General features: G+C 37.8%; 1 protein-coding gene across 4 annotated transcripts in view; it reads left to right on the forward strand.

The window, feature by feature from the left end:
* The window catches only part of ptprub (protein tyrosine phosphatase receptor type Ub), a 228,644-nt gene that overhangs the window by 190,242 nt on the left and 13,853 nt on the right, over positions 1-24,549 (forward strand). For 2 of the 4 annotated variants that reach the window (XM_008432338.2, XM_008432340.2), the window contains 10 exons: positions 2,331-2,403; positions 2,496-2,572; positions 9,056-9,073; positions 10,649-10,685; positions 12,249-12,346; positions 14,029-14,145; positions 15,845-15,999; positions 20,040-20,175; positions 21,432-21,581; positions 23,114-23,428. In XM_008432338.2, coding sequence (XP_008430560.1) covers positions 2,331-2,403; positions 2,496-2,572; positions 9,056-9,073; positions 10,649-10,685; positions 12,249-12,346; positions 14,029-14,145; positions 15,845-15,999; positions 20,040-20,175; positions 21,432-21,581; positions 23,114-23,428 — 1,176 coding nt within the window. The remainder of the gene's footprint in view (positions 1-2,330; positions 2,404-2,495; positions 2,573-9,055; positions 9,074-10,648; positions 10,686-12,248; positions 12,347-14,028; positions 14,146-15,844; positions 16,000-20,039; positions 20,176-21,431; positions 21,582-23,113; positions 23,429-24,549) is intronic. The other 2 variants (XM_008432339.2, XM_008432341.2) reach the window with 1 other exon arrangement.

A 24,549-nucleotide genomic window follows, 5' to 3' on the forward strand; every position in this document is an offset into this window, starting at 1 on the left:
CCAGAAGCACTTTGAATACTTTCCAGATGCACTGGATGCAAGTCTTCAGTCATTCTTCATTCCCTTAAATTTTGCTTCTAACCAGTCAGGCTTTCTTTCAACCCTTGAAAGTGATTTTATATAATATTTTCTTTTTTTTTTTTCTCAAAATCTATCTTTTTTTTTCTTCAGAGATTGGCTGCTTTTTGACACTTTTTGTGCAGTACTTACTATTGTCATAAAATTGACAAAGATTGGTTTTGTGCCGTCTCTACTTAACACAAATCACCAAAGCATTCCTTTTAAAACTGGTAACAGGTAAATTTACAAAGACATTTAATTGTGCTAAATTCAGTTAGACCTGAGTTCGTCCCATGCTTTTAATTCTGAACGTTGACACAAAGGCAGAGCTTCTCTCAAAACAGCTTCATTAAGAAACTGTCTCTGTGCTGACACAGTTTGCCCACATTCAAATTAGGCATCATTCAGGAGAATGCAGCCTGAATGCAGCCTACACTAATTTTTGTATGTTTATAGCCGGAGCAAATTCTGTGACATTCTTGAAGTGTTACACCAATTGTGCAGAAAAATACTGTATTTTTAGGGCTGGTAGTTTTTTGTTGCAGAAAAAGAAAAGGGAGGAAGATATAACTTGCTGTGCAATTGTTTTGAGGAAAAAAAAATCATTTCTAATGAGTTGTATAATTTTTCAACTTTTTTTTTTTACATATTTTTTTTAAGAACTCTGCATCCAAACTATGCGTATAATTGGTCTATTTTGCAGATCTTCGGTGTACTGGATAGTGAAATGAAAAGTAATTATCTTTTTATCTGATGATATTGCATCTGTTTCTTTATCTTGGACTTAATTGGGGGGTTTACATTCGTCCATTATCAAAAGCACCTACAGATAACCATTAGGTTACAGTAGAAGCGAAGCTGAAGAATAATACTTCTCTTATAATACTTTTACATGTTATTTTTTAAAGATTTTTACCTCTAGCTCCTGTTAATCTACTGTGGGTAGGTTTTTAAAGCCTGGTATTTCTTCTCTTGGCTTTAATATTATTAGATTCCTCATGTTTCCTCATTTCTTAAGGTGTTGACAGAAAATGAGACAAACAGGACCTTTAGTGTCTAAAGAAACCCTTTGAAAATCCTTTAGAAATCTTGTTGGACTTTGATCAACATTCCTATTTAAAATATCCCATGATATCCTGGTTCTGAAGAAGGAAAATATAAAAAATAATCAAAGTTTTAAAATGCCAGCATAGGTGTATGATTGGTATTGGTAGTTCAAAAGGAGTTGTTTCCTGGTTTTGTTTTTTCCCAGAGCCTTTTATGGCACCTTTGTGAGAATAAAGACTTTCTTCTGAACCCAAATTAGCTGCTCTTTTTTTTTTTTGAAATGCCCACAGAAAGCAATCCACACCAGAATCTTTCCAGTGGGTGTTATTTTATGTCACCTGCAGCATGGATGGCTAATTAGGTATCCACTGGATGTAACTTGTCATTTTATTAAGGGAGCAAAAAGAGCAGAGAACATCTGCTGTGACCGTTTAAAAAAAAAAAAAGGAAAATACCATCACCACTTATGAAGCTAAAATGATCATTTAAATCCGATTTAATGCTCCTGGCCATTTTGACAGGTTTTTATGAATCTTTTATTTTGCATAAAACCAGTGTCCTAAAACTGTGGTTCTATTTACCTACATCTTTCTTACAAAAGTGTCCTTTGAAATTGTTCATTTGTTGTGAACTTTTAACCACAACTGTAGTGTGTTTCATCTAGATTGTGTGTGATACGTTAAATAGAATATTATTTTGAGTCTTTCTTTAGCTAACATCAGTGGGCTGTGTTAGCTTCCTGCTTTCTACTAGCTAGAAGACTCATTCTTCTTCGTCCACATCCTCCAGTATATGGACACTGGTTAAGAGAGATTGTGTCTTAAATTCATTTGGAGAAGATCAGATATGCTGTTAGAGGATCTGTAAACAAATTATTTGATATCTGGCAGCCATTTATATCTTGCATAGAAAAAATGTGTGTAAAGGTCAAATTTTGGCTCTTTCATTACTGCACAAGGCTGTACTTTGCATCGACTGATGTATGAATACAAGGTGGATACATGTTGGGGTAATAGAGACGGTATAAGAGGGGAGGGGAGGGGTGTTCGTGTGTGTCTTCATCAGTGTTTTTTTGTGGTTTTTGTAAAAAAAATAAAAAGACTTTGATAAAAAAATATATATATTATTTTGAGGTAGAAAGGCCGTCGTTGTTCTTTGTTCTATGTTTTTCCACTGATATTCTCTAACAAACCTTGACACAAGTTTTGCCTTTATCTCTGCAGAGCTTCTTTGATGGCTGGGACTGCACCAAAAAGAAGGACAAAACCAAAGGGAGGCATGACACCTTGCTGGGATGTAAGTAATTACAAACATTTTAGTGGAAAAAAGCAGAAATTGTTGCGACTTCTTTTTTTTTTAAAATGTCTCCGTTGCTGTTGTATGCCCAGACGATCGGCACAGAGTGAAGCTCCACCCTCTGCTGGGAGATCCAAACTCGGACTACATCAACGCTAACTACATTGATGTAAGTTTAATCCTGTTGAGATTCAGATTTATCCAGCCTCTGCTCTCACATCCTGCAAAAATCGTGGTCCATCTCCCTCTCATAAGCCACCATTCGGCTGCCCCGCTTCCACCTGAGAGAGTCTATCCAATCCGGCCCCCGCACTGTTGAGCCAGATGCCATCATTGTCAGGTGCTGCTGCAGATCCCTGACCTTCACCACCTTTGCTATCGTTTTTATTAAAACAGAGAGGAAGCCAATGCATTTAATTCCTGCAGAGGAGATGAGCCTTTCTGTAAAACCCCACAGTGTAAATCTCTCTCAAATTACATAGACGTCACTGATGTTTTTCAATCACTGTTTGAGGGAGTAGGAGATGATCCTTTTATCTCTCTTTCGTGCAAAACCACAGTAAAATGCATGTCTTGCTGATGTCATTCATGTGTGTTCTCATTCATATAAAAGTTTAAGGTACGTCTCGGAGAACCCATCTGCCATTGATCGAACGTTTCATTAAGGAATGCAGAAAATCAAAGACGTGCTGCTGCAAATAGAAGTCTGTAGTTTGCTTCCCCACGTGAAATATCCGTCATAATCCACAGTTGTTGCCATTTATTTCAGTTTTGTCAATTGAAGCCAGGAAATCTGATGTGGTTTCTTTATCTCCCAAGATTTATTCTCAACGCTTCTCATGGGGAATTCTGCAAAGTAAATATAACACTCAGAGATCTCGAGGCAGGCTGTTGTACTCCCACTTCTGTTTGCAGATGATACGAGGTTAGCAGATCCCATCTCCATCAGGAATGATTGTAACGGATATTTATTTGAAAAATGCCATTTATAACAAAACAAAATAGCCGACTACACATCTGGATTTGATGATCTGATTTTTTGGGCTCCTCCTTTTCGGCCCGGTTGTACCATCAAACTGCCTGACGCTGGTTTTAATGTGTATTTCCTCTTTGTTATTTGACTGTCTAGAAAGGTCAACTCTGACGTGCTTCTACAGCGACTGTCACATTGAGACGGTGCTGAAAACCTGGCTTCAGCTATAGCTATTGTAAGGGTCTCCATTAGTGTTTAGGGAGCAGAAGTGCAGGCATTAGCAGAAAAACACCTCTCCGCAGCCACTACAGTGTCAGAGATGGTACTCTCCGACTGCCCTGACCCAGCTCTCCAAATTTATCTCCTCCTGCCACAGAGGAACATATGTTCGACACCTTTTGATTATTTCAGTGGAGGTTAAATGGAAAAGTTCTTATTTCTTCTGAAAGACATTTGTGCTTTCTGAACTAAGTGGGGAATGTGCGAGCTCCATGTTTCCTTACTGTAATGTTCGATTGTTTGCTTTCGGCACATTTCAGCTGCAGGGATCTTTCCCAGGAACCCAGACAGCTTTCATTCTTGGCCCACTCTGTTTCCAGTAGAGGTAGGGTACCTTAGCAGATCTGACTGGTTAAATTTCCTGAGCATTGTATTTCTGTCATCTTTGTTAAAACATCGTGCTTACTACGAATATGTTACTGTATTTATATTTTGAGGGTAGAAATAAACACAAACTCTAAACCTGATGGGCTGTTAGTAGATTTAAAGAAAGTTAAAGTCTTGACTCTTGTGGGGTGGCATCCATCTTTATGTATTAAACATCTGTTAATGTTGTGAGTTTGGAGGAATTTACTTGCTGTGAAAGAATCAGAAGTTATTGATTGTTGCTGCAAGACGTTGGTTTCTAATGACGATCAAAGCTCCTGCTTTTCTGTTCTTTGATAACGTGACTAAACGCAGAAGCCTACCTGATTAAAATTAATCTAAGCTCATATAATAGCCACACCTTTCTACACAGGTTAGTGTAGGGATTCACAAATCATTACTAATTATTGTGACGCAGATATCGATTGTGAATAACCAACAATTTCCTGACTTTTTTACTTTATAATAAACTCTGCACCACTATTTCTGAGCTTCACCATCATGCCCACTTCCATCATCAGCGCTGGCAGAATTTACATGCACAGCAACAGATATGTGATATGCTACTTGATATTACAGCAGTAGGTTACAATTGCAATATGCAATGATGATTTCAATTTGTCATATTGTGTCACTCTGGTTTATAGTAAAAATGCAAATGTTGCAGAGCAAAATTAATAAATCAGTTTTTTAGTTGAAATGATTATTTATTTATTCTGTGGAGTTAGTTTCTCTCTGCCTAAGGAGTTTATTTCTTCCTATTTCTTTGTTGTTTTTTGTCTCACTTACATGTTCAGTATCATCAAACAGATTTTATCCCAGACAAAGAAATCATGAACAAATAAATAGAAACATGGTTTTCAAAAAATTATATTATTTCAGAAAAATGCTATCCAAGCCAACTTGTTTATGTGGGAAAATATGATTATTCCTGTCATTAAGCATCAATTAGTGATTAATCAAATTTTGAGTTGAATTTTACCTACACACCCAGGGAGGTTCCTATTTAAGAAATCGAGTTGATAGAACCAATAAGACAACATAAAATAGGTTAAAAAAGCAACATGGCATTCCCCAATCTAAAGCAATTTAATGACTGTAAATAGACAAAGAGATATAACATTCACAATGAAAGAAAACATGGAACAGTAGCAAACTTTTCCAGTAGCAGGCTTTTTAAAGTTTGCCCAAAACCCATCAAAGTTCATCCAGGAGGCTCATATATGAACTCTATAGTCTCTAACTCTAAGTTTAAAAGCCCTGCAGGCTTCACCTGCCTCAGTTAAGGTCAGTTCTCCAGGTTCAACAACAAGAAATTAACTGGGCAAAGTTGTTTTCAGCGGAAAAAGATCCAAAGCTACCACCAGTGTTGATCAAAAACATCACAAATGTCGTTTTCATATTTAGCATCTTGAAGTTTCTCTAAATTTATATGTAAATATTTGATAGACCAGCTGGACGAAAGGGAAACTTCTTATCTTGTTGTTGCTGGCATGAAACTAACACAGCATTTCAGAAAAAGGTCTTATACCTTCAGTTGAATAGTGGTGGTAGTGTGCTGGCCTTTGTTACTTCGGAACATTGACGGCTTGCCGTAGCTGATTGAACTAGTAATGATGCTCTTCATCAGAAGTCTTGAAGATCTTGAAGTCTGGCTGTCCATGAAGTAGCGTCGTGAAAGAATACACTTAAATTTGATTGAGATGCTGCTTTGAGAAGGAAGAGTGGGTCGAAATTCCTCCACATCAACGTAAATTACTCTCTAAGGTCAGGTTAGAAAAGCTTCTCTCCTTTAACAACTTAAAAAGTGGGGTTTTTTTTGTATTTACCCATGTTATCTTTGACCTATGTTTAAATGCATACAGTGAACCGAAACATTTAAATGTGCCAGTGAAGCCAAAAACATAATAAATCTGCAAGGTGTGCATTTTCACTGGGTCCAATAGATGTCCATGTTTTAGGTGACAAGTAGAGCTGATTATTACTATGATGAAGATAGACTGGATAGCATATGGTGTTCCTGAAACTGTGGTCAAATAACTATTCTTATACAATAATTTTTCATCATTTCAGGAAATACCACTGCTATATGTGAGCATAGGGGTGATATCTAATTTTGACCTCAGTTTCTCTGTCTTTTAAAATCCCCAGTTTTAATCAGCTGCAACGTAAAGCTCCTAAAAATGAACTCGTAAGGAGAAAAGTTGTGTCATAGTAGTGTTGTATCCTGCTGCCTTCTAACAATAAGACCTGAAACTTGAACATGAAAGGCATCGTCAAGTGCTAAGTGCTGACATTTTTCATTAGTGGCATTGTTATTCCTTGTATTCGGTACTAAATTATTTATAGGTTCAAAAATCTTTGCAGCCCAACTTATTGACAGTCATGCTGTGTGAAAATGTCATGACCAGTCTCGGCTGGTTTGTACAGGAGTCTGACGACTTCAAGAAATGCTTCCTGTGGATGCGTATGGGATTTTTTTGGGGGATATTTGTTCTCTTTTATTATTATTTGCATTGTTTTGCATTGTCAAAAATACAGGTGACATGAGTCACTCAAATCTAATGAGTATGTAGACATATTTTGATATTGCAACATGAGATTAAGTAAGGAGGGGGAAAAAAGCTTCCACATATCGTGCTAAGATGATTTTCTTGAAATGGTTCTCTGATGTTGGATTTCTAAAACTGGCAAAAATATATATATATAAACTAATTTGACTGCCAACAAAGCTTCTGTCATTAGCTTACTCTAACACAAGTCACAGTTTCAACATGTCCTTGTTCCATGGAGGTAGTCTGTGAAACATGTGCAAGATATTTTCTTCTTTTTTTTTCTTTTGGAAAGACACAAACACAAAGCACAATTTGCTTACAGAGACTTTAAAACATCGCTCTAGTCTGGCAGGGGCAGCTCTGCTCTCCGTCATGTTGACTTTTGAAACATCTCTTCTGTAGCAGCTCATTTCTGAAAAGATTTCACAGCAGGACTTCTCCTCCACTTACATATAATAACAATTGAAGAGCCTGGCACTTGACTTGGTGGACATGATTTTGCTGTGTTTTGTTGTTACACTGCAGGCATTGTACAGTTACCAACCACTGTGTAGATAGATAGATAGATAGATAGATAGATAGATAGATAGATAGATAGATAGATAGATAGATAGATAGATAGATAGATAGATAGATAGATAGATAGATAGATAGATAGATAGATAGATAGATTGACTCAGTTAAGTTTGGCTGCAATACAGAAGCTTTTTGTCAAAGTTGATGACTTGCTTTGGTAGAGGTTGTTGCATCCAACTGATTGCTGAAGACTAAGCAAGGGCTTTAGATCTTGCAGTATTGTTATCTTCATATTGTTCCTGTACAGCTTTTACCACATTATCCGTTTTTCATAATTAAAAGGAAATTAAAGGAAAAATGCTCCATGCTTCGACAAGATAGTTGAAACTCACTCCAGTACTTCCTCTGGATTCCTCATTAAAATGACCATCTGCCGAAAAATCAGTTTGATTGCCATCTACCAAAAACCGTTTACCTACTCAGAATATGAGACTAAATCAAGGTTTTATTCCTTGTGTTTCCTTAATTAGCTGTTTTACTGACTGGTATTTTTTTCATTATTCACTTACTGATTGTAATTATGATACTTAGTTGAAATGTGTTGTTTCAGAACCAGTCTGATGGCATTGGACTGCATTTGGTTTTAATGCACTGATGACAGTTTTGTTGTTGGTTTTTGATACTTGGTTTGTAAAGCTCTGATCTCCTCATAACTTTTTTTTTTTTTCAAATTTCACTCTGAGTCATATTTACCAGCATTTAACATATTCTCATTTCTGTCTCTATCGTCCATTATTATTTATATTACAAGAAAAAAAAATCACAAAATTGAATGATAACCATGATACTAAAACAAGGTATTAGTATTATTATTTTTTTAAACTAAACACACTAATTACAGCGATTGTTGTGTGCATGTCCTCAACAAAGTAGCTATTTCCTTTAACTATTGGATTTCCAAAAGGTTTTCAGCATTTATGAATCCAACATTTTCTATGAGAGAAGCTGATTCACCAAAAGGATAAACAAGAATAACTGTTTATAATACATTCAGCCTTCCTGTTGCCCACTGAATGTGTCTCTTCTTAAAGTATCTTCCTTCCTTCCTTCCTTCCTTCCTTCCTTCCTTCCTTCCTTCCTTCCTTCCTTCCTTCCTTACTTATTATTAACGCATTATTAAACTAAGAATTGGCAAGCTGAGTTTGGAAAAGTACAATGTTTATATAAATAAAATGTTAGAATCGAGATATCTATTAAAATGCCTCTTAACTCTTTTCCCTGATCTTATTTTGAAACATCCCTAAGATAGTGAAGATATCTATGTTTCAGTTTTCGTCTTTCAGTAACTTCATACAAACAGATGAGTTCTGTCTTTTACAGATGATTGATTTTCCAACCAGTCAGTCAGAGCTGATCACACTGAAAATCTGGCTGTTTCAGTCGCCAGCTGACTTGTTGGTGCATCTATAAATCTGAATCTAATTGCAATCGATTGAATTGATTTTTTTTTAACAATTTACTGTGATGTTTTTTCTTAGAACTATAAGTTTAGTGCTTTTGGTTGTTGGGATCCCATATGACTTGAATGAAATGCAAAAACTGCTGTCATCGTGTTAAGATAATGTTTCATTTAGGAGCCTATTGTAAGTGAGAAACACAGTTCAGAAAGAATCCTTGAAGTCATTAACAGCAAAAATAAACAAATAAATGAATAAATTTCACAAACCTCACCTTAAATAAGCACCTATCAGCATAGATGTCATTAAACCCCCATAATTTAATGTAATTAATAAACACTATGTATGTGTGCTAACATAAAATTTAGTGCTGCTTTTTGCGCAAACATCTCTGCATACTCACAGACCTCCCACTTGTCTGTAACTCCTAAGCTTCTTTCATTAACTAGCCTGTGTGTCTTCTTTTTCTACTCCCCATCCCACCTCCTCGACCTCGGACCCTGTAGATTCGGATTAACAGGGAAGTAAGTACTTCACTGCTCATTCTTCTGCCTCCCATCACTTTATTTCTCCTGTCCCCTCTCCGCTCGCTTTCAGCTGTCCTCTATCCACAAGTGCTCGAAGGTCGGAGCGTTTCAGGTGCACATTTGATCAAAAACAAAAAAGAAAACCTTTTTAGTTAAGGATTTAAAATGAACACAAGGAGATGTGTCCTCTCTGGATAGAGGACCCTGCTGTCCTTCTTAGTTGTTTCTTTTTTTTTTTTTTTTTTTAGTGGCCAAGAATCAGGAAGTTTAGTTACTATGGCAACTGTCTGAAGAAGAGGAGTGGTTGTATTCCCGATGATCAAGTTTGGCCAGAGCCTGAGGAATTGTGGATAGCGGGCCTTGCAGCAACAGTCATCCATCTCCATTTTAAACATTTCCCTCTGTTTATATGGCTAGATGCGATTCGGTGCCGCAATACATCAGCAACATGGACGGACTTGATAATTTAGGAGAATGCCCTCTGCAAAAAGATTAAAAAAAAGAAGAAGAAAAAAAAAGCGTTATCTGCATGGACTGCTGCACGAGGCGGACTTGATGAGAGCTGGTGGGCTCGAGCTGGAGTTCATGCCGATTATTTTTGACCCGCCTTCTTCACTCTGCAGACTCATGATAGTTGTGTAATTGCAGCATCAATTATCCCTTCAGCTGCTCCTCTTAATCAACAGTGAACCACAGCATCAGAGTGGTTTTCTGGATGCCATTTTCATAGAATCGCAGAGGTTAGCTTACCTGTACATTATTTTATTTTATTTTTTCCCCAACAGGAATGTCTTTGAACAGTTTGCACTCCCTCAAAGTGTTTATAATTCATGTGGTCTCTGTCATGTTTGTTTGGCTCAAGGCTGTAGAGGTGACAAGTCATTGTTCATTCATATTCACCCCATGTACGCTGTGTGAAAACATCTATTATCTACATCAAAGGATGTTGCTTCTTTTCATGTAAAGCTTTTCGGACTGTTTTGAGGCTTATGGTTAATTTCACTTTTGAAGAAGGTTCTAGTTGCTATTATTCTACTGTTGCACTAGATTGCCCTGTCACATTGGGGGAATTTATTTATATACAAGTCAACGTGCTCTTGGTAAATTCAGCAGCCCAGATAGAGAACACAGTGAACCTTCATTGAATTTTTCCCTCCCCTCCTTGTTCATACTGTGTCATGAAGGACATTCTTTGGTAAATTGGGCATCTAAACTAAAAAAGTTTGAGGTCTTGGTTTTTTATATCACCAGTGAATAGCTGCAGGGATTCAGTCATTGTTCATTCACTTACCTCTCTTTTTTTCTAAGATGTCCCAGGACTCCTACTTTTTTAAGATGCCCAAGCTTCACTTTGTGTACTTGCTGAGAGCAACAGCATCTGGATTCATCAGTAGAAATGCTAGATAATTATAAAGTGAGCTTGTTGCAGAAGGGGTCATTTTCAAAGGAGGGAAGTGAGAGGGAAGAAGGGAAGGAAGAAAAGAGGGAAGACAGACACAGACCCTCGCCCGTACAGCTGTGCCTGAGGCTCAGATGGCTTACTCAGCATGTCATCTCTCTTCTCTCTTTCAGGGCTACCATCGATCCAACCACTTCATCGCCACTCAGGGTGAGTATTCCCACAAGGCTAGAGTATATATTTCTGTGGATGTATGCGTGTGTGGATTCAGTAATGGTGAATAGTTTTTTTTTTTATCATTATTGTAGTTTAGCAGTTTGATTATCCTCTACCCAAGGATTCATTTCATCCACACAATAGCCACTACCTGTATGAAATCAATAAAGACAAACAAAACCAATAAAGACATAATCTAAAGACAAACTAGATTATATGATTTTCTACATCCTTAGATTTTAGCCTCCCTATGGAAGACGAGATATAACGTTACAATTAAAAATGTGAATTTTAGTGGAAGGTTATGTGAACGATCAACACAAATTGCCGCGTAATTGTGAAATGGAAGGAAAATGATGCAAAGTTTTCACAAAGTAAAATCTACAAAGTGAAGATTTCTGCCCAAATCTCTTTAGTTTTGTACAATTAAATAAAATCCTGTGCAAATAATGGAAGTCATTTAATTACTTTTGAAAATTCAACTGTGTCTAATTTAATATTAGTATAAATCCGGCTTGTCTCTGACGGCTTCAGAGATTTGTTTTTAAAACATTAAAGAACAAAAATGATCATGAAGGCCAAGAAGTTTTAAATAAGGTTAGATTTTGAAACAACTTTTCAAGCTTTCACAATCTCCCATAGCTCTGTAGAATCCATTATCTAAGAATGATAAAAAGGAAAGCTGAGCTGCTAACTTTGCATAATGTGATCATTAACATTTACTGGTGAGGCAGGCAAGGAAATAATTGGCGAAGCAGCCGAGACGGCCGTGTTTACTCTGGAGGAGCTACAGATATCCATAGCGGAGGCGAGGAAACCTGCCTACATAACACTTCACAACACTTCTTAGAGGATTTTATTAGGAAAATATTTTGAAAGCATAGTTTATCTCCCCTTCACAATTATGCTTTGGGTCTTAATCAAAATTGTATTGAAACCCTGTATTTGAGCTGTATTTTATGTAACATATTCCCAGTGTAACATTTGCTAGCCAAATATAGAACTACCCCTATATGGGAGTCGTTTGGTGGGGAAAGTGTTGACAAACTTTTCTCCGCTGGTTTTGCACCCTGTGGATTGTTGCTTTCTATGCAGCTCCCATTCAGAGGTCTGGGAGGATCTGCTCATCTGCTTATCTTCCACCAGCAAACCCCTCCTGGTAGACTCAGAGAAGCAGATAAAACTTGCAAGAGAGACAAACGATTTCAGCTTCGCTTTTGTCTCTTTCAGTGTTTCTTTTCCAGTTTCCATGCTGTGCATTGCTTCCTAAATGTCTCCTCCTTTGATGACAGTGAATGACTTTTGGTCTGCCGGACTTCCATCATCAGCCGCTGCTGTTGCTTTAGTCACCCGTCTTTCCTTCTGCCTGTTGAAATGGCCAAAAACCATTATTTACGGCGTAACTTTAAGAGGCAGAACTCTGTCATCCAGAAAAAGCCACTTGGGTCACAATTATGTGCAAACTCACAGCTAGCAAGATATCTAAAGTTGATAAGACAGACTTGTACGGATCTTATTTATTGTCTCTTTTTGTTATTCCCTCCCTCTTCCCACTAGGACCAAAGCAGGAGACGCTGTACGATTTCTGGAGGATGGTGTGGCAGGAAAACTGCTTCAGCATCGTCATGATCACTAAGCTGGTGGAGGTTGGCAGGGTATGCTATCTGCACTCTCCTCTTATCCCCCTTCTGTCACTGTTCAGAGAAGTACTAAAACCATTAAAAGGGAACTGTTTGGTGTCTAAATAAGAAGCTTTTATGTCTTTGATGGGCATATGCCTCGCAGAATGCTGAAAGCTGTTATATATTATGCTAATTTGCCTTCTTTTTTTGCAGCTGTAGATCAAGCTGTTAAACATGCTGTTCACTTATGAATCATGATATATCCTAAAAGTTTAATATAAGGTTAACTGTAAAAAATAGTCAAGCTATTTCTTTTTTGTCTGTTGTTCATTAGTGATGGTTTTTATTTGAACTGTAATGTCACTTGTATTTGGATAGTGAAACTATTGCTCATCTGGTTAGTCTATGAAGATACGATATGGTAGCAAAAGCTTTTTGTAGTTAAAGGTAAAGCAGAGGTTATTCTTTTTCTCAGCGTCCTCACTGTCAAGCGCGTACAGAGGGAGATGGACCGGACAACCAAACACAAAACTGTTCCAGGGCCGGAATAAAATAAGGCTGGGCCGAAGGGGGCCGGATCTAAAGTGGAAAATATGTATTACAGACGGGATGAGGAAAACAGGATTTCTGTACTAAGAAGATTTGAGGCTAACATGAAAATGATTGGGGACCAATGATAAGAACCAAGCAGCCAACTACAGTTTTTTAGATAAAACTTTAAAAAGTGGCGCTTCAGCTGTGATCGTAATTTGTCAGCTTGATGTTATGAAAAAGATCAAACTTCTCTTCAGTCTGTCCAAACAACCTGATCTTTATTCAGTACCCTCACACAGTAAACTTTTAAAGTTGGTAATTAAAACTACACATAAATGAGAATTCATGTCTGACATTTTTCCTGGAAAATATTTACGTGTCATATGAGGTAACACTGGAGGAATAAAATTTCCTTACAACCTGATTCAATGATCACTACAAAAGAAAATGTACTTGGTTTGTCTGTTTCTGTGCAGTTTTATAAAAAGTGTGTCTGTCCTTGTATGTACAGGGCATATTGATGTAGAACTATTATGTTTCACTTCACATGCACCATGAACTCAAGTACCTCATCTTTATCAGTCGGAGCAAAGGAGACATCATCAAAGCAAATGGTTAAAATTACACCATTTTTCCAGCAGAACCCCTTGTGCAATTTGGTTCTCCATCTTTACCTTGCCAGAAACAGTCAATAAATGAGAAGTGGTCTGTGTGGCTGAATCCAAATAATGTGTTGGGTGATGTTAACATAAAATGATGCACTTTTTTCCATTATGTTTCCTGGTATTATGTTGTTATTTAGCTTTTTTTCATCTTTGACTTGCAAGATAAAATGGGAGCAGAGAAATAAGTAGTGCAGCATTTCATGGGTAACTCATGGGAAAATTACATTTTCTGCTAATTAGTTAAATCTGGTCAGACTACCATAAAATACAATCATTAGACCAAATTTTAGCATTACGCTTTAGGTAACATTAAGTAAATATGTGTATTTTTATGTTTCTTTAAGGGCACAAAAGTGTGTTTTTTTTCTATATATATATATATATTTTAGGGCAAAATATATGAAAAAGAAGGATTAATTTTTCTAATTTTCTCGCACTTTCGCACAGATGTGCAACGGAACAGAAAGACAAGGTTGGTTTAAGGTCTGAAATGTTGCGTTGCTTGTTTTTAAACAGGTGAAGTGCTGTAAATACTGGCCGGATGACAGCGAGATGTACGGGGACATCAAAATCACTCTCCTTAAGACAGAAACTCTGGCTGAGTACACAGTTCGCACCTTTGCCTTGGAGAGGGTGAGTCAATGTCCAGCTTAGATTTCCCATAACGCTGTCGTTTTGTTTTTGTCATAACGTCCCTTGCAGCTTTTTCATGGCAAAATCCAGTGCTCTTTGTTGAATCTCACAGTGGCTGCACCCACAACAAGTTCCCCATGTTACCAAGCAGAGCGAAAAGTAAAATTAAAGGTAGAAAGAACATGAATAGAAGGGATTAGATGCTTGGCGGGACTTTGTGCTGATGGATGCGAGGTCCACATTTTAATCTGAGAGGAATTAACACCAGCAGCTATGCGCCTACCCCCGGCGTGTTTCCATCATCGCTGCTACGGTGCGGTGCCCCTGACGGCCTCCATCCTGTCAATCTCCAGGGGAGATCTCTCATTGGAAAGGCTCAGAGTGAGGCTGGAAAGATTGTGGCACAAACACAGGATTATCATCACACCGTCACATTCGCTCTCACTTGGGCACACACGCGTGCTTATTTAAATCAGGATGAATTTGGAAACTGGTGACAGTTTTCTTGTTTTTTGTCAACGCTCTTTGAGTTTTTTGGGGGGTTTATGTTTTCAAAAGAAGAAAAAAAAGAGAGAAAAGAACATTTGCTTCAATTTGTCATCTCTGAACAAAGGATGAAATTGCTGTGTGACAGTAGAAAACCACAGAGACCCTCAACCATCTGTAAGGTAAAGTCGGATGCTGAGGTGTAGCCATCAATGAGGAATAACGCTCTATTTGAATATTTTGTGGTAAACACAAAAAAAAAAACCCTGCTAACATGGAGGCCTGAAATTCCCAAACCGATGGGAGCATGTCTGTTATTCTATTATCTATATTATAACATGTTGCAGAGTTGGGGAAGATACATAATGGGCATGGAAACTATATGAATAACGGAACACAAAATGTTGGTGTTTTCCTCCCACTGCCGGTCTGATGGCACATGTTATGGGCACCATGTTTTTTTTTTTTTTACAATTTACATAAATAATGTGTCACAATTTAACTGAATCAAAGTTGCACTTTTACGAGGAAGAGACTGTCTTTCATATAGTTCTGCTTCATCTTTGTAAGCGTCTCACAACATCTGGAATCTGTTTGTATGGGGTTAATATTAACATCTAGGAAACAAGAGTTGTGTTAATGTGAAATTACCTCAGTAGAATAAACATGAAGCTTGATCCTGTTTTGTTTTTTAAACAGTTTTACTTAAATGATTGCTTATCTTGATCTAAAATTATTTATTAAACTAAAACCAGGCTTAGTCATAGAGCATGATCAATGGAAAGCTGTTATGGACAATGAGTATGTAAGCAACAAGGACAGAGTTTATAAAGAAATGCACACTGATGTCTCTTCTGTCATTCTTTACCGTCCTGTTTAGTTTACAGGCAGTAAGGAAGATACAACTGTAAAAGAAAAAAAATACATCTCATTCATGTTGCCTCTTTATGCCTGCATACTGTCTGACCAACAAGGCTATGCTACAATGAAGGGATTTTATTTTCTGGACTAAAAGTGAGTCAGTGTCTGATGAGGTTAGGTCTAGAATTGAACAATAATTTTGTTATAAATTTTACAGTTTCCATGAAGCTTAGTAAAATCTGTACATTCCTCTGATTGAATGGAATGATAACATAAAATGGGGGAGTAGCTATTCACTTTTTTCACTGTTTAGGCGCCTGTGTGCATAAACAAACTCTTTTCCTGTTGACAGAGAGGATACTCAACCAAGCATGAGGTCCGTCAGTTCCACTTTACATCCTGGCCTGAACATGGCGTGCCCTATCATGCCACTGGACTGTTGGCTTTTATACGAAGGGTGAAAGCCTCCACGCCTCCCGATGCTGGCCCCGTGGTGGTCCACTGCAGGTAGGGTGGCCCTCCCACTACATTTAAATGCGTACATCACTCCCAGATAACAACTGTATTTTCATATGATAGGTTTAAGTTTAGATTTATCACAGGTTTGTTTTTACTGCCATTTATCTTGATAATGGCAGTAAAAAACTTGTTCAATCCAACCCTTTTCACTTTTAAACAGTTTTCATAGCCTTTTATGACTTGCCCTCTTTTTCCTGACTCTCCAATTTGACAAACACCTTTTTTGCTTTTTCCTGCCTTTTGCCAGGTCTTGGTTGAAAAACGTTTAAATTAAATTTAGGCTAAGCCTCAGTTTGGTAGTTAAATGTGAGTGCTTAAATGTGCAAGAGGTGAATCAACATGTTGGAAGAAGGGAGAGAAAAAGGGAAATGTACCAACTAAATGCATTATGTGAACACATACAAAGCAAAAATCCAATCTATTCATAAATTAGACAGTGTTAATTTACTTCTTCGGTTTAGTAGTATTCAAGTTTCACAAACGGCCCACACTTCAACATTTTCTTTCACGCCTGCTCTCATAGTTTGGGTTGGTTTGAGATAAACAAAACAATGTAAAAGCCTCCAACAATCCAAGACACAATCATTGATGGTAAAAGATGACTCCATTAAATCAAAGAAAAAAAACATTGACGGTTTAAATGACAATCTCCTGGCTATTTCTGCTAATTTGTACTTTAAGATGATGTCTTATTTTGAGTTTGCAGTTCAGGAATCCCACATTTTGTGGTCTCATGCAAGGCAGGACAAAATATTACAGTTTTATAGTCAGTATAGTCGTATCCAATATAAATACGCAGAGGAACTGCCTGAACTGCAATAAATGTTGGCTAATTATTTCAGGATGTTCATCCTTTCTGTGTCTGGTATATTTGGGTACAATAGTTGTTTATTGCAGCACATAAAAATCTTTTACAGGGTAAAGAGGAGGGTAAGGTGGTAAAATCATTAAGAAGCTATTTCTTCAGTGCCTAAGCAGCTGGTGTGAATGAGCTGGAAATAGGGATTTTATTTTCCAGTAGCTGGATAGACGATTCATTTTTTAAAGGTTTAAACTTGCCATGAACCCAAAGTAGGAAGACATTAATACTGTTTACTTATTTGTTTGTCACAAGTCATATTGTTGTCGCAGCATTCACAAACATTATCACATATCAGATTTTTATTTCTTCCCAATTTCATGCTGCACTGCTCTACCCTCATACATTATTTGTCACTGAATTTTTTTTTTTACATAAAGTCACTTTACAATTCCCACCGGATGCTCTGTTTTAATGAAACAGAAACCCCGAGTGGAAACAAAGGTCAATAAGCACCTGTGTCGTCTTACCTTATATAAACATTTGGAAACTGGTTTCATCATATAGTGCTTCTGAACAGGATATGATATAAATATATATAGAATTGATCTGATAGGCTTCCTGTCCAAGATCATAATAGCCTGATTATTTATCACCCTTAGTAGCTTGATTACTTTGGGTGCGGCTTGTGACAAAGAGGTTGAAAGGACGGAGAGAAAAAAAATGTGAAATGTCTAAAAGTATTTGCATCATCTAATGGTTGATGTCTAATTTGTCTACTATTTTTTTGTGACTTAATAGCTTCACATCAAACAGTCCAACAGGATACCAGGATATATTATCTCTGAGAATTATTTATTAAGCTTAAAATTATTACTAACAATTAAAGGGTAAATAAAATAAATTGTACTCAAGGTGGGAGTTTTTTAATCAATATTAGACTTCAAGCAATGGGATAGTTGTGTGTAAATGTGCTTTACAGCCACATATAAAGGTGCATCATACTGTGTGCAGCATCTGAAGGACTTGTAGAAAACTAGAAGTCCTAAGTAAAATTCCCGATCCAGAGATTATATTGCAATTTCAAAAATATATACTGAAACAAATAAGGCAGTTGATGGTACATAAAAGGACAAATACCTATTTTAGCTACAAAGGCTGCTGCTGCTGCTAATGAGCCTGGCTGCAGCTAAAAAGAAAGGACCCTAACTAGTATTCATTCCTGTTTTGTGAGTGCAGACGTGCTACGCTTAAAGTGCTGCTGAGGGCAACCGGAGTGTCATGCAAAGCAGACGAGATCTGCTGTCCGTGACGGATTATAGTTTACGAATAACCTCCTTTCATCCACCTCCTCTGCTAACAACTCTGCGGTTTGTTTGGACTGAGCTGGCTCACCTAACCAGTCAGGAATATTTCAGATGTCACATCAAAGAGTCAAAGACTTTGGTTCCATAACTTTTTTTTTTTTTAATCAAAAAATTATTTATTAAGAACACAATAATATTTTTTAGCGAATAACTATGAGTGCAGGTAAATTGTATAACTACCAATCAATGTAGGTCGTATTAATTTTTGTCTCATAACCTGCAATCATTCCTCCGGTTTGAAGCCACAGTCGTGAAGATCCATATTGGTGATCTTGACGTTTCAGCAGACTAAGATGAGGAAAAATAATATTCTGTATGTATTTACTTTTAAGCACAGCACACCCACAGAGTCAAATCAGTCGATTTTATACACTTGTTCTTGCACAAAAAGTCACTTGAGCAGCATTATGGGCATTTATTGTACTTTAGCATGCAAATAACCAACATTGCTACGAGATGCAATGCAATCATTCGGCGCCAGCAGAATAACATTTTACCTGGTAAATAACCTCTGGCGCTTCAGTACATAATTTCCTCTTTTGTAGACATTTTTCACACACATGCATAAGCTGGAACACAGATACTTTGGACATTGTTCATATGCACGCTTCAAATGATACAAACCTCATGATGATACGTTTCACATGACAGAAAATAAAACGTTTCTGCTGTTGATTAGGTGGCTATTTATGTAAGGATGCAACAATGCATTTAGCTTAGATTTTTTTTGAGTGGAAAATAGAATTAGCTGTCTAAAGAAATAGTGCTACTATTGAAAATACAACTTGCTGTTTTAGCTTCTAAACTACTTGGGGGAGTAGATGCTTTGAATCGCTGACTTTCAGCATTCATTCACCACATAGCAACAGTGGAGAGTCGCTTGGATTATGCCATCTTTACAGCAATCTCTCTTACGATTTCTAATTATTTCTGAGCATGCATGTAGTGACAGTGGAGAGAAAAATATCCCCGTTAGCAGGAAAAACCTCCAACAGAACTCGGTAGAAGTGGCCATCTTGTCATAACTGACTTGGGGTTTGAGAAGACAGAGCAGATGCACAAGAAAGAAAAGAACAGCTGATGTGGGAGTTCTTTCTAAGTAAAGAAAAGAAAAAAGTTAATGGCAGGAAAAGGAGAATGTTTTGTTGATGGCAGCTCGGCCGATGTCCCCCTCCAGGAAGGAACCACAGATAAGCAGAATGCCAGGTCAGTTGTAGCTTCTACGGAGAGAAACATAACTGAGAGAAAACAGAAATTTTTCAGGTGAAATTACTGCTAATAGTTGTGCAGTAACTATTTGCAGTAACAAAGTAGCAGAGGAGGTAAAAGTAGTGTTTGAGAGAGACTAAAACTGAAAGCTGGACCCTGAGAAGTGAAGGATCTGCCTCACATTCTACTTTTTGAAACTCTAAGAACCATCAGGAAAGCTGCAGTCTGAGAGCAAAGTACTGTTAGCGACATCTGGACCAATCAGATCGTCCAAAGGCTTTAAAGTTTAATATGGATTTAACAGGGAGCAAAGGAAGGGAAGGCAAATTAGGAGAAATAAAATCTGATTTTTGATTAAATTTAATTTCATCAGAACTCTTACTGCAGCGTTTTCACTTTAATCTGCAGTTTGTGGACTTCCTTATTGTAAACATAAGCCCAGCCCTGAAGTAACAAATGCATGGATTACTTTTTCATTGTCGCTCCTGACAGGATATTTTTGACTGAAAAAGTCTTTTTTTTTTTTTTCTAGAAGTCTAGCAGTATCTGAGAGAAATTCAGTAGCTCTTTTTTTTTTTTTTCTAAACTTGAGCTAGTTATTAACCCAGTAGGCTGCAAGAATTTCTCAGCTAACGCTGGCCTTTGTCTTTCAGTGCGGGGGCAGGACGCACCGGCTGCTACATTGTGCTGGATGTCATGTTGGACATGGCCGAGTGCGAAGGTGTGGTGGATATCTACAACTGTGTGAAAACCCTCTGCTCGCGACGCATCAACATGATCCAGACAGAGGTCAGAATAAATGTGCAGCAAGGGAAAACCTCTTTTCACATTCAGACAGAGTCACCCATCTTGTATTTTAATGTGCCTCCATTCTGCATATTCAGCAGCTCACAAGGCTGGACATACTGATTAAAAAAAAAAAGAAAACTTCTATTAGTAGAGTTGTATTACATTCATGGAGTCCCATTCTGCTACTTGTGTAAAGGTCATTGCCATATTTTTAAATGAAATAAGCAGTCTGTCACTGTGCAGTGAGTGGGTATATGAGCTGTCTTCTGCATGGTTCAGGAAATTAAATAGCTGTCCAATGCAATGTGAATACAACATTGACATAGTTGCATTTCAGTCTGACCATAAATTCCCCTCTGCATGTTTTGCTTACATCCCACTGTAAGCAACACTAGCATTAAGGCAAGGTTTACTAAAAATCACTTTATGTTGTTTGAGTGTTTATTCAAACATATTGTGCTTATCTGTCAAACAATTATTTGCTTTATTTTGTATATGCTTGGTGTTAAACTAACCAGAGCTTATTATTTGAATATATGGGCATAAATTTAGATAGTGACATTGCAAATTAGATATAATTTATTCGGACAGCTACGTGCCAACAAAGAGCTTTCAGCACTTTTTATTGAATTTGCACCAATGGGTATCAGTGATATTCAAAAACCTGAGACATTGTTCAAAAGTTCCTTTATTTGACCAACTCAGGTCACTAAGTAGCATTATATAGATTAATTACACACCAAAGTGTGTTTCCAAGCATCTCTTTCTGTTATTTATGATGATTTGAAACAAACTATTTTCAATAAAGAAATCTGGTCTCAATGAAAAGTATGTTTCATAGTTGGCTAAAGGTTGTTGATTTGGAAAAAAAAAGGCACTTTAAGTATGACAAACAATGCTCTTTGGAAAGCATAATTTCATTTGTTGAATATGACTGTACATATATCACCTTGGCTGTGGCGGTTGTAAGGCGAATTTGTAAATGATTTTTATGCTGCAGCAGCACAAAGCGGTGTGTATTGGTGAAGTGTTAGCATCAGTTTAACATTTTTTTACAACAACAAAAAAAAACAACATAAAACCTTCAAAGAAGTGGAATGAGTTTGGATCCAGCCCTGAAAAAGAAAATACTTTTGCCAAGTGCCGTGTTTTGGCTGTTTACCATCACTTCATTGCAACCCTGATGCGTTTTCTGAAATAACACATGTGCACATGCAATGAACAGCGATAAATTGCTTGACCTGTTGTCATTTCAGGAGCAGTATATTTTTATCCACGATGCCATTTTAGAGGCCTGTCTGTGTGGAGAGACGGCCATCTTGGTGAACGAGTTTGCGGTTACGTACAAAGAGATGCTGCGGGTGGATTCTCAGAGCAACTCCTCTCCGCTGAGGGAGGAGTTTCAGGTGAGCCGGATGTTTTACCCTGAACAAACAAAATGAGTTACGTCATTCTTTTTTTTTTCTAAATATGTGCTTTACGACACATTTTGACATCAGTAGAGTGCAAAAACGAAAAGACTTATTGGATGTGTGTGTGTGTGTGTGTGTTTGTGGTAAAAAGGTGTTTGTTTCACTTTTAATTTCGTGTGACTGACATCAAGAGCCTCCCCCAGTTTACAGGAACACACTTGCAGAACATTTTATTAGATGTTGATTAAGAATGTGGCGAGCCAGCTGTGTTCCCACATGTCCTACCCACCTCAGCCACCTCCGTCTGCTGCGGCGCTCAAACCACGATTCCACGTTTAGCATTTCAAAGCGTCACAGGAACAGGATTATGCTCCGTCTTTAATTTCATCTTGTTCTGTCCTCATACAGTATGCAAGCCGCTGGAGCGATGATGGATGGATTGTTTACGATTAAGGAATGTCACTGTAGGTGGTGCAGCGCTCTGATTACAAACTGTTCCTTCTTCATGAAGGAAAATGTTAACGTCTCTCTCTTTGATCTTGCGCGCTCGTCTGTCTGGCGTTGACTTTAAAAGCCTGCTCACCACCCAGCGCGCTCTGCCTCTCAGACTGCAAACGGTACCGAGATCAGCGGCTCATAGATCTATTATTGATGCTGTGCATTAATGATCCAAATATTTTCTCACTTTGTCTAAAGTAATTAGAAACAAATGAGAGCGAGAGTTCATCACTGAGAACTGGTTTGCAGCGATGCCTTTGTAATTTTTCTTCTTCGACTTCATCATGTTTATCTTTAGAAAGGCAGTTTGTCCAGCTTATCCATTATTCTATTAGATATTCGCAGCAATACAGATATTTGTGTGAATGAAAATAAGTCGAGGCAGCGCTCGGGTCATTCAAACTCTTCTTCCGCTCAGCTTTTAGCAGAAAAAGTATTTCGAGCTTTAAAATGAGTCATGTGACATTGTTCTATTTCCAAAGGCTTAACAAGATTTATGCTGCTTTTATTGTATTTCATGGATGAATGGATGGATTTACAATTCGTCTGTAAGCTTCACTACAGTAATCATAAATATATACCCATCCTGCCTTAAACAATGTATCTGCCACTTATTGGCAAGATTTTTTTTGGTAGATTTGTTGGTCAAGACTATATTTTAATACGTTTTTTTTTCACACCTTATATCTGAAAAAGAGTTTTATCAGACTTGGATCTTCCCCTCTATTAGCTATATTTATTTTCTACGGAAACAGTAAATTATTGCATCTTTGGAAAATAAAAGTAAAAGTGACATGAAGGTATCAGATATGAGTGCTAAACCGCGTGAGCCTTTAGTTAACGGCTAAAGGCTCACGCAAGGCTTACATTTTAGTTAACGTTTGGTTTTTGCACTCTGCATCCTTGTTTTCACTCCTCCCGTCTGACTCGCTCCTCGATTCCTGTCGCGTCTCACATGGTTCACTTCTAAAATGCTCCTCTGATTTCCTTTTATGCTCGGCTCCCATCTTTAACATTTCCATTTGCAGACGCTGAACTCTGTGACCCCCCACCTGGACGTCGAAGAGTGCAGCATAGCTCTGTTGCCCAGGAACCGAGAGAAGAACCGCAGCATGGACGTCCTGCCACCAGATCGCGCCCTGGCCTTCTTGGTCACCACAGAGGGGGAGAGTAACAATTACATCAATGCAGCTCTTGCTGACAGCTTCCATCGGCAGGCTGCCTTCATTGTGACCCCTCAACCTTTGCCGGGCACCACAGCGGATTTTTGGAGGCTGGTTTTCGACTACGGGTGCACAGCAGTCGTCATGCTCAACCAGCTCAACCAGTCGAATTCGGCCTGGGTGAGGGGGGGGGAAGGGGTTTTTGTTCTTTTTCGTTCCAAGTGATTTATTTGGCACAAAAGGTAGAACTGAGATAAGCAAAACATTTCACTTCACTAAAACACACAAGTCTCTGTTAGCTTGAGCAGGATTTTGCTTTCAGGCTCAAAATGTTTGAACTGCACATTTCTTACCTGTTGCTATTTCTGTATGTTACTTCATGCCTTTTTTTGTCAGTCTTTGATCCCTCACCATGTTGATCTCAAGGCATGACTAGATAACACCCATCACACTTCTAAACTTCAGTTCTCTAGATATAGCCTTGAAAAACCGGCAGGCAATATCCCACGTCGAAATTTCAGAGTCCTCCTTGTTGCCTGCCCCATTTTTTTCATGCCAGCAAATTTCATTATCTGTGCTGCAACAGTTCAATTTCAGTGTTTTGGTAGAAACAGCAAAAAATCACATACTGTAGATTCTATACAGAGTGATGTAGTGATGCGTTGCAGGTGATGATTTCTGTCAACGTTAATGATTACTGCCTGATTACATAATTATGAAATCTGAACATTGAAAAAGGCCGATAAAAAAATCCATAAAAAGTTCTTAGTCAGGGCTCAATTTGCATAAATTACTATATCAGTGGGTCATAGCATGGGTACTGCTTTTGGCTAAGCTCAGGTGTTAAGGAATAAATATTTGATGGTTGCCTTGGGAATCAGACTCATGTTTTTAATGCCCTGTGCTTCACCACCCTGTCAAGGCTGCTGTTATCAAGCTTTTTCCTTCCTCTCAACTTTCCCTCAATTGGCAGGAATGGCTCTCTGTGGATGGCAAGTTTCTGAAGTAGTCACATTTTATGCATTTTGTGGAGAGCATTAATATCTATAAATACCTGAACCTAGTCACTCTTTGGGAAATAAATCTATGAATGAGACTCATTTTTGAATCGAATTAACAAAATAAATACACTTTTTGATTATTTCCTAATTTGACCAAATTAGACTACATGTCATTCAGAGAAAATTATATAATTAACAAGACAAATTCCTGACTTAATACAATGGTAAAAATGATCTCCCTTACTTTTTATGAAGCTTTTCCATGAGCACCTGCCAGACTTTTCAGGCAAATGGAATAAA

Source organism: Poecilia reticulata, linkage group LG16 (genome assembly GCF_000633615.1).
Source record: "Poecilia reticulata strain Guanapo linkage group LG16, Guppy_female_1.0+MT, whole genome shotgun sequence".
In the NCBI taxonomy this organism is placed as follows: Eukaryota; Metazoa; Chordata; class Actinopteri; order Cyprinodontiformes; family Poeciliidae; genus Poecilia; species Poecilia reticulata.